This window comes from Lepidothrix coronata, unplaced genomic scaffold (genome assembly GCF_001604755.1).
Source record: "Lepidothrix coronata isolate B3197 unplaced genomic scaffold, Lepidothrix_coronata-1.0 Scaffold272, whole genome shotgun sequence".
Lineage (NCBI taxonomy): Eukaryota > Metazoa > Chordata > Aves > Passeriformes > Pipridae > Lepidothrix > Lepidothrix coronata.
In genome coordinates, this window is record NW_016690452.1 from 344,297 (window position 1) to 356,154 (window position 11,858).

The window sequence follows — 11,858 nt, forward strand, 5'->3', positions numbered from 1 at the left end:
CACCCTGCCAGAGGGTCACAGGGACCCTTGGCACAGCCCTTGGCACAGCCCTGGGCAGCTGTGCAGGCACACAGCCAGCGTGCCCTGGCCCAATGCTCAGCCAAGCACATGGGGACTCTGCAAGTCTGACAGCCAGCATGGCCAGCATGGCCCTCCTGCCCTGAGTGAGGTGCAGCCACAGCAGATCTTCCCCCAACTGCACCAAGAGCTGGACATGGCTCCTCTCCGTGGGGCCACCAGGATGGTTCCAGCCTGGGAAGTCGCCCAGCCCCACTGCACACACATATGTCCAAAGGAGACACTTGGACTTTATATAAAAACCACTGACATTTCTGCGCACGCACATGGGGCCATGAGGTGTCCCTGCCCACCCGGTGCAGGGGGAGCTGCTCCCTGCCCCCTTCCCCGGACACGATTCACATTTTCCACGTATTAAAAATGAACCAAACACAGACACACAGCACATGCCACGGGGCCGGCACCACCTGGCCGCACGTGTGGCCCTGGGTCCCACAGCAGGACATCACAGTGAGTCGGGGTGTGAGGGGGCTGTGGCCGCCCCCTCCTGCTCTCTGCATAGAGGGCGTCTGAGCCCTGCGGAGCCGGGGCCGCACCAGCAGCCCGAGCCAGGCACTGTGTCCATTCCCACGGTGGGGACGCTGGGCTGGCACGGTCCTGCAGACATCCCTGGAAGGCATGCAGCACCCCTCGCACCCACCGTTGCCAGTACCAAGGTGATGCCCAGGGAGCTCCCGGGGGTCCAGACCCCACTGGCTGGTGGGTGCTGCCACAGGCCATGGGCACCAGGCTCCAGGCATGCACACACAGACAACACAGACCCCGGCCGCGGCGCGGTCCGGTGAGGCTCAGCAGAGCAGAGGTGGTCACGGGCGAGGGCTTGGCTCTCGTCCTCGTCACACCACTGAGTCCTGGATCTCAGAGCCCAGGCGCACCCGGGGTCTTTGGCAGGCAGGAGACACCTCCACAAAGCTGTCCCGGACGTGGAGGGGCCTCTTCTCTGACTCGGAGAAGGCGCGTGGCGTGCCCGAGGGCTCGTGCACTGGGGTGCTGACGATGTAGTTGTCCTGCAGGGCCTGGTAGCCCTTGTGCTCAGATGCTGCACTGGGCAAGCTGCTGCCATTCAGGGGCAGGCTCTCCACTGGCTTGCGAGGTGGCTTCTGGTGCCGGCTTGGGTCTCCAGGCTCCAGCAAGGCCTTCATGCCATCGCGGTGCCGGTGCAGGACAAAGAGGGCCAGCACGAAGACGGCGGCAGCAAAGAGCACACACATCACCAGGAACTCAGTCCAGTAGGTCTTGCCATCCAGCCGTGCTGCGGCGCTGCCCACTGCCGAGGTACTCCGGGACGTGCTGACCGTCTCCAGGGCATCATGGCCGGAGGCCACCTTCCTGCCAGGGTCCAGTGGCCCACGGCCCAGCTCCTGCACGCTCACACAGTAGCTGGCCATCAGCTTGTGGAATCCCTCCTCCAGTGACCAGCACTCATAGGTGCCTGCGCGCTCGGGGCTGCCCACCAGGATGAGGGCCCCGTCGGGCAGCACCAAGTAGGACGCGTTGACAGGTGCCCCGTCGTGCAGCCAGCGCCGCGAGGCCAGGTTGGAGAGCAGCCGGCAAGGCAGCGGCCGCACCGCGTTGGGTGGCAGCTGGATCCGCTGGCATGGGGCACCCGAGGCTGCAGACAGAACTCATGGTCAGCAAGGGGACCCTGGATGCGGATGGGGGAGCAATGGGGGTGCAGATTGGGAGCCTGGGTTGTGTGGGAGCCCCTGAGACACCCAGTCCCATGGTAGCACCCACAGGAGCTCACCTGGGGGCAGGAGGATGCGGGGACGGGGCTGGGAGGCATTGGCCAGCTGGCAGAGCCGCTCCGTGTCAGCGTCCTCGATGTCCTGTGCCCAGAGCCTGGGGACAGACAGGTGTCAGGGCAGTGGGGTGCTGCGGGATGCAGGGGAACGGAGGAGAATGGGTGAGCACTTACTGTGGGTGTGCTGGGGGGTGCTGGGTGACCCTGCGGCAGGCACCACGGCTCCAGGCACAGAAGGGGTCCCGTGCCAGCACACACTCCCCACAGCTGCGGTACAGGCTGCAGTTGGCAAAGGGCACTTGGGCCACTGCTGTGTAGGTGGCTGCATAGACAAGGCCCTGTGAGAAGAAACACGGCAGTGTCAGGGGGTAGGTTCCTGCACACCCCTGCCCTCCCAGGTCTCTGTCTTCCAGCCCACAAACAGGACCTGCCTCATGCAGGCTGAGCCCCCTGTGTCCCTCCCCCCTTGCCCTGGCTCCTGCCTGGTCCTGGTCCAGCAGCAGCTGGAGAATGGGCTGCCCGTCAGGGAAGAGGCAGATCTCCTCGATGATGTGCACGCCGTGGTTCACTCGCACAGCCTTGTGCAGCCGCCCATCATCTGTGAACAGAGGGGCTGTGCTGAGTGGGGCCAGGGCACACAGTGCACACCCTGCCCCACCAGAGCCTGCCTGCACCCACCCATGCCCAGGAAGAGGACGTCGTAGGTGCCGTGCAGGCCCTGTGCGCGGTGCACGCCGATCTGCTGGTAGCGCCGGCGGCTCTGCAGCAGCAGCGGCTGGCTGCGCACTGGGCTGTCCATCAGGAAGTGGTCCTTGATGAAGTTCAGCACCCGATCTGGCATCTGCAGCGATGAATTGATCTTGAGGTGCCGTGTGTGGCTGGTGACGCACTGTGGGGGAGAGGAAGGGGCTTGGTAGTCCTCAGGGCAGCGGGTGGGTGGGCGGCTCTGCTGTGGCGGCCACCAGGACCAGGAGAGCACGAGGGGCTGTGTCGTGTCCTGCGCTTGGGCAGGCGCCAAGGGGGCACCTACTGTGCCTGGCCGGGGCTCTGGCACCGGGCCAGTGTCCGTGTACCACTGCTGCGTCTCACGGTTCACCTCCTTGTAGAGCCCGCCGAAGGCACGCTGCACACTGCGCATGGGGAAGGCACAGACAGCCGAGCCCAGCCCCCCCTTGTTCCTGGTGGGGAGAGGCAGAGCCCGTGGCAAGATCAGGCCTCTGCCTCTGCTGAACCCCCTGCACTGCCCCCTGCAGTGGCCCAGGTCCCTGTCACTCACCATTGTGAGGTGAAGACCCCATAGAAGAGCGTGTCCCTCCAGCGCAGCTCACCCGGGGTGAGCACAAAGATGTCCTGCAGCACATTGAAGGGGAACCCGTCCTCGGGGTGTGAGCAGAGCAGCTGAGCTTTCAGGAAGGTCGTCCACCGCCGCTGCAGCACGCGCTCCCCGCCCTGGTCCCCCTGTGTGGCACAGCGGGTCAGGGCGTGACACCACAGCTGTGGCCAGGGGGAGCCTCAGGGGCTGGGTGAGTGGAGTAGGGGTCCAGGCACCGAGGGCTGGAAATGTGCAGGGTGCTCCCACATATCCCCCACCCCAACAGTGAGTCATATCCCAGGCACAGTCCCCCATGCATCCCCACTGCTCTGTGCCCACCTTGCACACACGTGCGATGCGGGAGACAATGGTGTTCTCGAAGTAGTCAAACTCCTTCCCAGTCTCACTGAAGAAGAAGTAGACCTTGTCGTCGTCGCCCTCAGGGTTGCCGGCAGGGAGGCTCTCGCGCAGGTAGGCTGAGCCCACGAACACTGGGTCTGGGGACACAGGGACCCTTAGCGCTACTGGCCCGATCCCCAGCTTCCCACGCTCTGGGGGACGAGGACCTTGACCAACCGTGCCAGCCCCAGTGCTCACCCTGCAGCCAGTTGAGGGAATTTTCGGTCTTGAGGGCAATGCGGTTCTCCTGGCTGCGGGAGATGGTTGGCTCGTTGCCCTGGAAGTTGCTGACAGTCCCAGCATAGAGTTCTCCATCTACCAAAGACATGCTCCTGCTGAGACCCAGCACATGCCATTGGCATGGCCCTGCTCCCCACCAGGGTCCATGACAGCCTGGCCCTGGCTCAGCTTGGTGGGGCAGATGCAGGGAGGGTGAGACATAGGGAGGAGGGCGAGGGTCGCAGAGCACTGCAGGGAGGGTAAGGGTGCCAGGGTGGCACAGGGAGGGCAAGGGTCCTGAGGCAGCACAGGGGGAGTGAGAGTTCCAGGGCACTGTGCCTTACCGACCATGACAGCCGTGGAGCGGTACTCGGGGTCGAAGGGGCAGCGTCCCTTCCCATCCTCCAGCAGCACCTTCCCTGACACATCCCGCTCCAGGCTGAAGTGCTGCATGTTCTGCAACAGGACAAGGCTGTGAGCTGGCAGTGCTCACCCCAGTGCCCAGGAGCCAGTTGAAGGGCCCCATCAGCGTGGGGGGACTTGAGTGGGGCCCTGCTCCTGTACTCACAATGTAGGCGCAGGCTGGGCTGAAGGCACAGGTCCCACAGGTGTACAGGTGGGTGCTGTTCAGCCGCAGCAGCAGCTTGATGTAGTTGTGACAGTCCCTCTGCAGGGGTCAGAGGAGCCAGCTCAGCCCTCAGCTCAGCCCTCCCACCCGCATCCACCCTGCACGGGCACTGCCCACTCTACCGCAGCCCCTGACAGCCACTGGTAGTGGGGCTCACCTGGGGGTCCTTGCCCTTGAACACACACTGCCTCTTCTTCTCCTCATCCGCACTCCATAGCAACTGTGGAGAGGGGACAGTCACTGGGAGCCCCTTGTCTCTGCCTGGTCCACCCACGCCTTCCTTGGTCTCATCTCCAGCACCCATGTCCTCCCCACACCAACCATCCTGCTCCGGGGTGGCTGCTCCTGAATACAGCAGCTCACTCAGACCCAAAATGCTGGTGGGGAGGGCAGCCCCTGCACTCCAGCTGGCTAGGTGCCCCCTCCCTCCCTGCGGGCAGCCCATCCCATCCCTAAGCTCACCCTTCGAGCCGGGGCACCGGGCTGGAAGTGGCTGGTGTTAAGGGCGAGAAGCAGCTCCCGTGCCCCCAGGTAGAGGGTCCTGCCGTCCGGACTCAGCAGCAGGGCCGTGTAGTTGGACACGCCGGGTGCCTCAAACCGCTGCACTACCCGCTCGGCTGAGTCTGTTGGGAGGACAGTGACTGGCATCAGCCTCATATGGGCACTTGACCCCCAAGACTCCTCACCACGGCCCATCTGCTCAGCACCTCGGCCGTGCCATCCACCCAGAGCAACCAGGGTTGGATCTGGCCTATGCTGCCAGACACGTGTGGCACCACACACATTGCGGTGAACTGCGCACGGCCACAATAGTGCCCGAGGGCAGCCATGAGGCATTGCTGTGTCCAGGCCCTGGGGATGCTGCAGCAGCCCTGCCCAGCACTGGGGCAGCTGCCCAGCTGCACACAGCCCCAGGGCTCAGCCCTGTGGCGCAGGAGGCTCAGCCCAGCCTGGACCCACGGGGACCCCAACATCGCAGCAGGGAGAGCATCAGAGAGATCAGAGAGCTCAGCCTGTGCTGGACTCAGGGCTCAGCCTGTGCCGGACACGGGGCAGTGGCTGTGCTGAGTCAGGGAGTGCCCGTCCCGTCCTGTCCCGCGTGGGTGGCCTGGCCCCGGAAACCCTTCCTCTCCTGCTGCTGCTCTGAATCAGATGGGCCTGGCTGTGTCAGCGAGACACGTTGGGCTGACTCATACTGCCAACTTCCCTGACCTCTGACACCCTGGGAACTCCCCGACCTCCCCCGACCCCCTGCCTGCTCCCAGAGCCCCACCAGAATAGCCGTGGGGCTCCTGCAGTCCCTGCCAGGTAAGAGCCAGTACGAGCGCTTGAGGACCTGTGAGGCAACAGTGCTGAGGGGCAGGACCCTGTTGCTCTCCCCCCCATCGCTCCACACACCTCAAATGCCTCTGAATGGGGCAGCATCTCCCCCTACCCTGCAAGACTCAGTAGGCCCCTGCCCCAGCACCCACTCCAGTTCTCCCACAGTAGTGCAGAGAGAGGGAAGTCAATGCCCCAGGGCATCACCTGCAAGGGGTCCTGCACCCCAGTGCTGGGACGATGCCACCTGTGGTGGGCACGGCAGCAGAGGGGCAGCAGGGCCCCTGCACCCTGCAGAGCTGTCCTGACATGGGGAGCTGCTGGTGCAGCTGCCAGGGACCTGTCAGGACACGACCTGCTTCTTCCAGACAAACCTGCTGCAGGCACATCCAGCGCTCCCAGGGGAGCAGCTCCCAGCTCCTCCCTCCCACTAACTGCAGTCCCATGCAGCCATGCTCCATGGGAGCCACCACTGGGCACACACCGGTCACTGGCCCATGCCTCCTGCCCAGCTCCTCTTGCAGCGCTGGGGTCCAGCTGGAACCCTCAGGCACTGCCTGTGGCTGCAGCCCCATAGCCTCTCAGGTGGGCAGAACTGGTCTCTGCAGGCAGGGCTGGGCAGCACAGCACAGCACAGCACAGCACAGCACAGCACAGCACAGCACAGCACAGCACAGCACCAAACTGGCCATCGTGCTGGCTTCCAGCCTCCCGTCCAGCTCGGCGGGTCCCACATCTGCTGGTGCCACCATGGCCATGGCCAGCGGTCACGGGAGCACGTGGTGGGGCCACGTCCACACCAGCGAGCCACAGCGTGCTGAGCCAGGGAGTGCTCCCAGCTGCCCAAACCACGGCACCCTCCCAGGCCCTGCCCAGAGCAGGATGGGATGGGCTCCACTGGCCGGGAGCAGCTGGATCCAGCCACCTTCTCCTGGCAGTGCAGCCAGTCTGGACACCCGTGGGCAGCCCCCCCGTCCCAACACAGCTGCCAAGGCTGAGCCCAAGGAGCGTGCCCCACTGCTATCCCACCCTATGCCAGCTGCTGGGGGGCTCTGCAGGGCAGGAGGGGGCTGCAGCCAGGCTCTCCACTCATGAGGGCTCTGCCTAGCTGAGCACCCTCCCAGATGTCCTTCCCCAGCCCTCAGTGCTCTGGGGCCATGCGGCTGACGGGGGCCTTCAGTGGGGCCCGGGGCTGCCCGGAGCTGAGCACAGCATAGTGCAGGGCTGGGGGAGCCCCGGGGACACACTCAGCAGGGAGGGGGCCCACAGGCAGAGCCTCCCGACTGGCTCAGCCCATCCCATCTTGTACAGGACACGGCTGCTACCACTGCCCTGCCTGCAGGGACATGAGCACCCCTGGGTGCCCCAGACCCTCCCACCCTTGGTGCGGGTCTGGACACAGAGACGTGTGTCCCTGTGCCCCACAGCATCCCCGGGGCTCTGCCCCAGCCCTCGGTCCATGATCCGCTGACGAGGGTGTCCCCGTGTCCCCCCGTGTCCCGGGGAGCTGGCAGGGGCTGTGCAGCCTCGGCACTGTCACACGGCGTTTCCATGCGGGGCCGCCCCGTCCCGCGGCGCGGGGAGCCCGGGGGGACGTGGGACCCTCCGCCGCCCCAGTGGGGACGCCTGCCAGAGCCCCCGGCGAGGGCTGAGCCCCCTCCCCGGTGCCGGCGGGCCCTCACCCACCGAAGGTTAGCGGACACTCACCGTAGGGCAGGCTGACCCGCGGGACGGGCTCCGGAGCCGCCGAGAGCAGCAGCGCAGCCAGGACCGGCAGTACCGGCCGGGTCGCCATCCCGGGCCGAGCCTCCGCCGCCGCCGCGAAGCCGCCCGGGCGCTGCAGACCTGCAGGAAGAGAAGGGGCTCAGAGACTCGGTACGGTACAGTACGGTCCGATTCGACCCCGCCGCCCGCCCGGCGCCGGGGCTGCCCGCCCGCCGCTCGGCACCGGGCGGGGCGGCCACGCGCAGAGCCCCGCCCGGCCGCACCGAACCGGACCGAGCACTACCGATCTGTTGCCGAGCCGTTCCCCGCCGTACCGAGCCGCTCCGGCTGCCCCAGTCCCGCCGGTGCCCCGGGCGGGGCGGGCCGATCGGAAGAGGAGGCGGCCGGTTTCCCGCCGGTACCGCCCCCGCTCCGCCCCGGTGGGACCTGGCCCTGGTCCCCGCCCCGCGGCCGTCACGGTCCGGAGGGGACGGGGCTTTGTCCCCGCCACTCCCCGCACCTCCCTCCATCACCGGCGGACCCAGGACCCCGGGGATGGCCCGGGAGGGACTGGCTGGGGGTGTCTGTCTGCCCTGGGGACAGCTCGGCCCCACGGCTGCTGCCAGAGCCCCCCCAGCCCCTCAGCTCAGGCTGTGCCCCATAGCCGCTCTGCTGGGGCTGAGGGCTCTGCCTGGCACAGCCCAGCGCTCCCTGCCCTCCCTCGGGAACAGTGGGGTCCCACGGGGTGCCTGTGTCAGCCCTGCCACGGGCAGAACTGGCTAGTACCGGTGTCCCCACAGGCAGCACCCGGCAGAGGGGACACATCCTTTGCCATCCCCTGTGCCCGTCCCGGGGGTCCTGGTGTGGCCATGCTGCCGAGCAGGCACTGCTGGGCAGGACCCTTTGCCCGGGCCCTCGGTGGGTTTTGTTCCCAGCCAAGGTGTGGGGAGGATTTGCAGCCCCCACACCCCCGGGAGTGCTGCCCGCCCGGCCAGCAGCTCCCACGCAACTGTTATTAATTACAGCTCCTCATATCACCATGGCAACGGGGTGACAGGGGGACAGAGGGATGGAGGTTGGGGGCTACCCTGCAGCAGACAGCTCTCCTGGGGTCGGGGTGCCCACCACTGCCCTTCCCACCACTGCCCTTCCCACCACTCCCCATGCCCTGCCTGGCCAGTCCCAGCCCTGGCACCCCACTGGTGGGACACCCTGTGAGCCCCCTGCATAGGAGGAGCACTCCCCACACTCCCCGGACAACTGCAGCCATGCTCCTTGAATGGCTGTGCCCACATTCCTGGAAAAACTGTGCCCACACTCGCACACTCTGCCTGTTCAGCATTACTGGACAGTGCTGGCCCTTGGGCTGTACCTGGCTGGTGTTCAGGGGCTGGGGCTGTGGGGTACCCCGCTGTCCCCCTTGGCCTTGCTTCCTTCCTGTTCTTGCTGCTCCTGCTGTGCCTGACGAAGCCGGACAGTTCCTTCCCAGGCCCGGGACAGCCCCAAAGCTCCACCCCGGCCTTATCAGCACCCTTTGCCCGGGAAGTGCCACGGACAGACAGGAGTCAGCCAGGCATGTCACCCTGTGTGGGGTGGGAGCAGGCACTCCCCTTGCAGACATGGCCCCCTTCCCCATGGCACCCTACGGCACCCTGGGGGACTCTGCGGTCTGAGCCGTCACCTGTACATGGCTGTGGGAGTGCAGTGCCAACACCACGGTGTGATGGCACACAGCAAGGACAGGACTCCTCTGTGGGAAGGGCAGCTGCTCTGGGGTGGGCAGGGGGGATAGGAGCAGGAGGGAAAGGAAGGGGCAGGCAAGGAAGGAGGGAAGGGTGAAGCAGGGAGGGAGGGAAGGCAGAGTGGGAAGGGAGGGCAGGAGCAGGCAGTGGAGCCAGGCCAGAGCCTGCGCCTTTAAGTGCCGCTCCAGTGCTGCTGGCAGCTGGGGCTGTTTACGCCAAACTCCCATTTATCTCCTGTCCTGCCCACGCAGCTGCCAGTGGGGCAGTGCCGGGGGCACCCGCAGCACCCTGTCCCACTCTGCACCCGCACAGGCCCGTGCGTGCCCTGTGCCCCACTGCAGGCACCGGCACGCACTTGTGCGGTGGCCATGCCACCCTCCCTGCTTGCTGCCAGCGATGGGGAAACCACTCCGGGTGTCTGGGCAGCACCAAAACACACAGCCTAGGGTCAGTGGGCAGGTGGGGTGGTGGTTTCTGCACCAAATTCCAAAGCCAGTGCCTGCCGCCCTGTTCCACTGGCAGCGGGTGCCTGGGAAGGTGGTGGTGGAGCTGAGTGCTGCTGCTGCCTGTAGGGAACGGGGACAGGGCTGCGTGTGCCTCGATTTTGCTGCTGCCTGTGTATTCCCACCTTCCTCCACAGCCTGCCCCAGCATGGGCAGCAGTGTGGGCATGGCCCCTTCTCAGAGACCCACACCCGGCTCGCATGCAGCCCATGTGCCTGGGCTCTCCCCAGCTCCCGGGGCTCACACACACACCCCCGGCTCGGCTGGCTGTGGGAGCTGCCAGACAGAAGCAGGCGGTCCCTCCTCCTGGCCATACACATGCACGGCGTGTGAGCACGCGTGGCACACACCTGCAGCGTGTGGCTGTGGGCCCTGCAGAGTCACAGATGCTCCAGCTCCAGCTGCTCAGCACCAGCTGCTCGGAGATCGCAGGTCTCTCTGCATGGGGATACCTGGAGGCATGGCTGCAGCTGGAACATGGCTCAGCTTTGCTGCTTCCCACCAGCCCCCCAGGAGAGGCCTCAAGCAGGATGAGGGGCTGGGGTAGCCTCTGGCCTGCAGCATGAGGGCTCCCCACAGGGCCCCAGGGCATCCCTCATTCTGTGTGCACCAGCTGTGACACCCTGCCTGAACCAAGAGCCTCCCATGGGGCAAAGCTGGGCTGCCACCATGACCCTGGCCCACCACCAGCTCAGACTCCACTGCCAGGACCTCCAGGCTGGGGTGCTGATGCTGTCTGATGGTGGCACACAGCAAGCCCCTCACTGCCCCACAGAGGCCCCTTTGCCCCAGCAGGGTGCTGTGGGGGACCCTGCACCCAGGGCACCGGGCACCCCAAAACACACACTTGTCCAATTGCTCCTGCACAATGTTAGAGGCTCAGCTCTGAGGGCCATGGGGTATCCCCACATGGGGTATCCCCACTGGACAGCCCAGTTGTCCCCCATGATGCCAGTGCCTGCCTGCACCTCTGCACTGCCTGCCCAGGGGGCTGCAGGATACATGGGATGCTTCCCTGAGCCCCTACTGCTTGTCAGGCACCCCTGGCACAGGGCAGAGCAGAGCCATCAGGCACCCCTGGCAGCGAGCACCCTTGGTGGGCAGCAAGGTGGTGGGCCCCAAGCGCAGGCACATCGGAACCCTGGAGTGCAGGAATGGGGGGTTCTGGCTCAGGGATGCATGCCCCCTTCCCAGCCAGTTTGGGCTCTGCAGAGCCCAAACAAGCACTGGTCTCCTTGGTCCCATGGCACCCTTGTTACCCTTGCCATGGTGATGCCTGGATCAGAGGGGGTGCCAGCCCCCCAAGCAGCCCCAGGCCCAGGTGGAGCAGGCATTGGGGCCCAGGGAGTGACCTGACAGCCCATGGGATGCTGACTCTCCCTGCACCCCCAGCCCAGGGGCTGCCTGGGCCCCAATACTTCCTCAGGTGCTGTGGCCACACGCCTGTGACACACAGCATGTGTGCAGGTGTCCAGGGCACAGCACACAGTGGGACACACCACGCACACGTGTGTCCCACCCCTGAGCGTGCACTAACATGCCTCCCCAGGAGTAGCCAATGACACCCATCCCAAGCACCGTCCGTGCCTGTGCTTCCACACCCTCAGCCAAGCCACGGCGTACGCACACCCGGCACATGTAAACACATGCAGCGAGGTCACGGGGTGTTCACGCCCTGGGCAGCAAACACACGTCTGGGAACAGGCTGAGGGAATGGCCCCCGGTGTGCCTGCACCCTGCACATACACACACACAAACACACACAAGCACATTTGCACATACATACACGCGTGTACACAGGCACACTCACAAACACACAGAGGCAAACCCACATCCAGGTGCACACAGTCACACACACACCATGAACACATGCACACATATGCACACTTACCCATGCACTTACACTTACACATATGCACACTTACAAATGCACAGGCACAGCCACACACATGCACACTCACACACAGTCACACACACACATTCTCACACTCACCCGCAACCCCAGCCCCTCCACCATCCCCTGTGCACCCATCTCTCGAGGACCTCTGTGCACATGCACACACTACCCCTGTGCATGCACACCCGCACAGCCCCGCACACACACACAACCCCGCACACACACACACACAGCCTCGCACACACACAGCCCCGCACACACACACAACCCCGCACACACACACACAACCCCGCACACACACACACACAGCCT

At 65.6% G+C, this 11,858-nt stretch overlaps 1 protein-coding gene across 1 annotated transcript; it reads right to left on the reverse strand.

Moving 5' to 3' along the window:
* Nucleotides 1–300: 300 nt before the first annotated feature.
* SEMA4B (semaphorin 4B) lies at nucleotides 301–8,948 on the reverse strand. Its single transcript, XM_017836160.1, has 15 exons — nucleotides 8,777–8,948; nucleotides 7,408–7,545; nucleotides 4,843–5,003; nucleotides 4,538–4,600; nucleotides 4,321–4,419; nucleotides 4,097–4,208; nucleotides 3,732–3,848; nucleotides 3,474–3,631; nucleotides 3,099–3,280; nucleotides 2,853–3,000; nucleotides 2,501–2,711; nucleotides 2,305–2,420; nucleotides 1,997–2,160; nucleotides 1,826–1,920; nucleotides 301–1,690 (listed from the first exon to the last, which is right to left on the reverse strand). The coding sequence occupies exons 2-15, from the start codon at nucleotides 7,493–7,495 to the stop codon at nucleotides 915–917; spliced, it is 2,490 nt and encodes an 829-aa protein (XP_017691649.1). The 5' UTR covers nucleotides 7,496–7,545; nucleotides 8,777–8,948; the 3' UTR covers nucleotides 301–914.
* Between the last annotated feature and the right edge of the window lie 2,910 nt (nucleotides 8,949–11,858).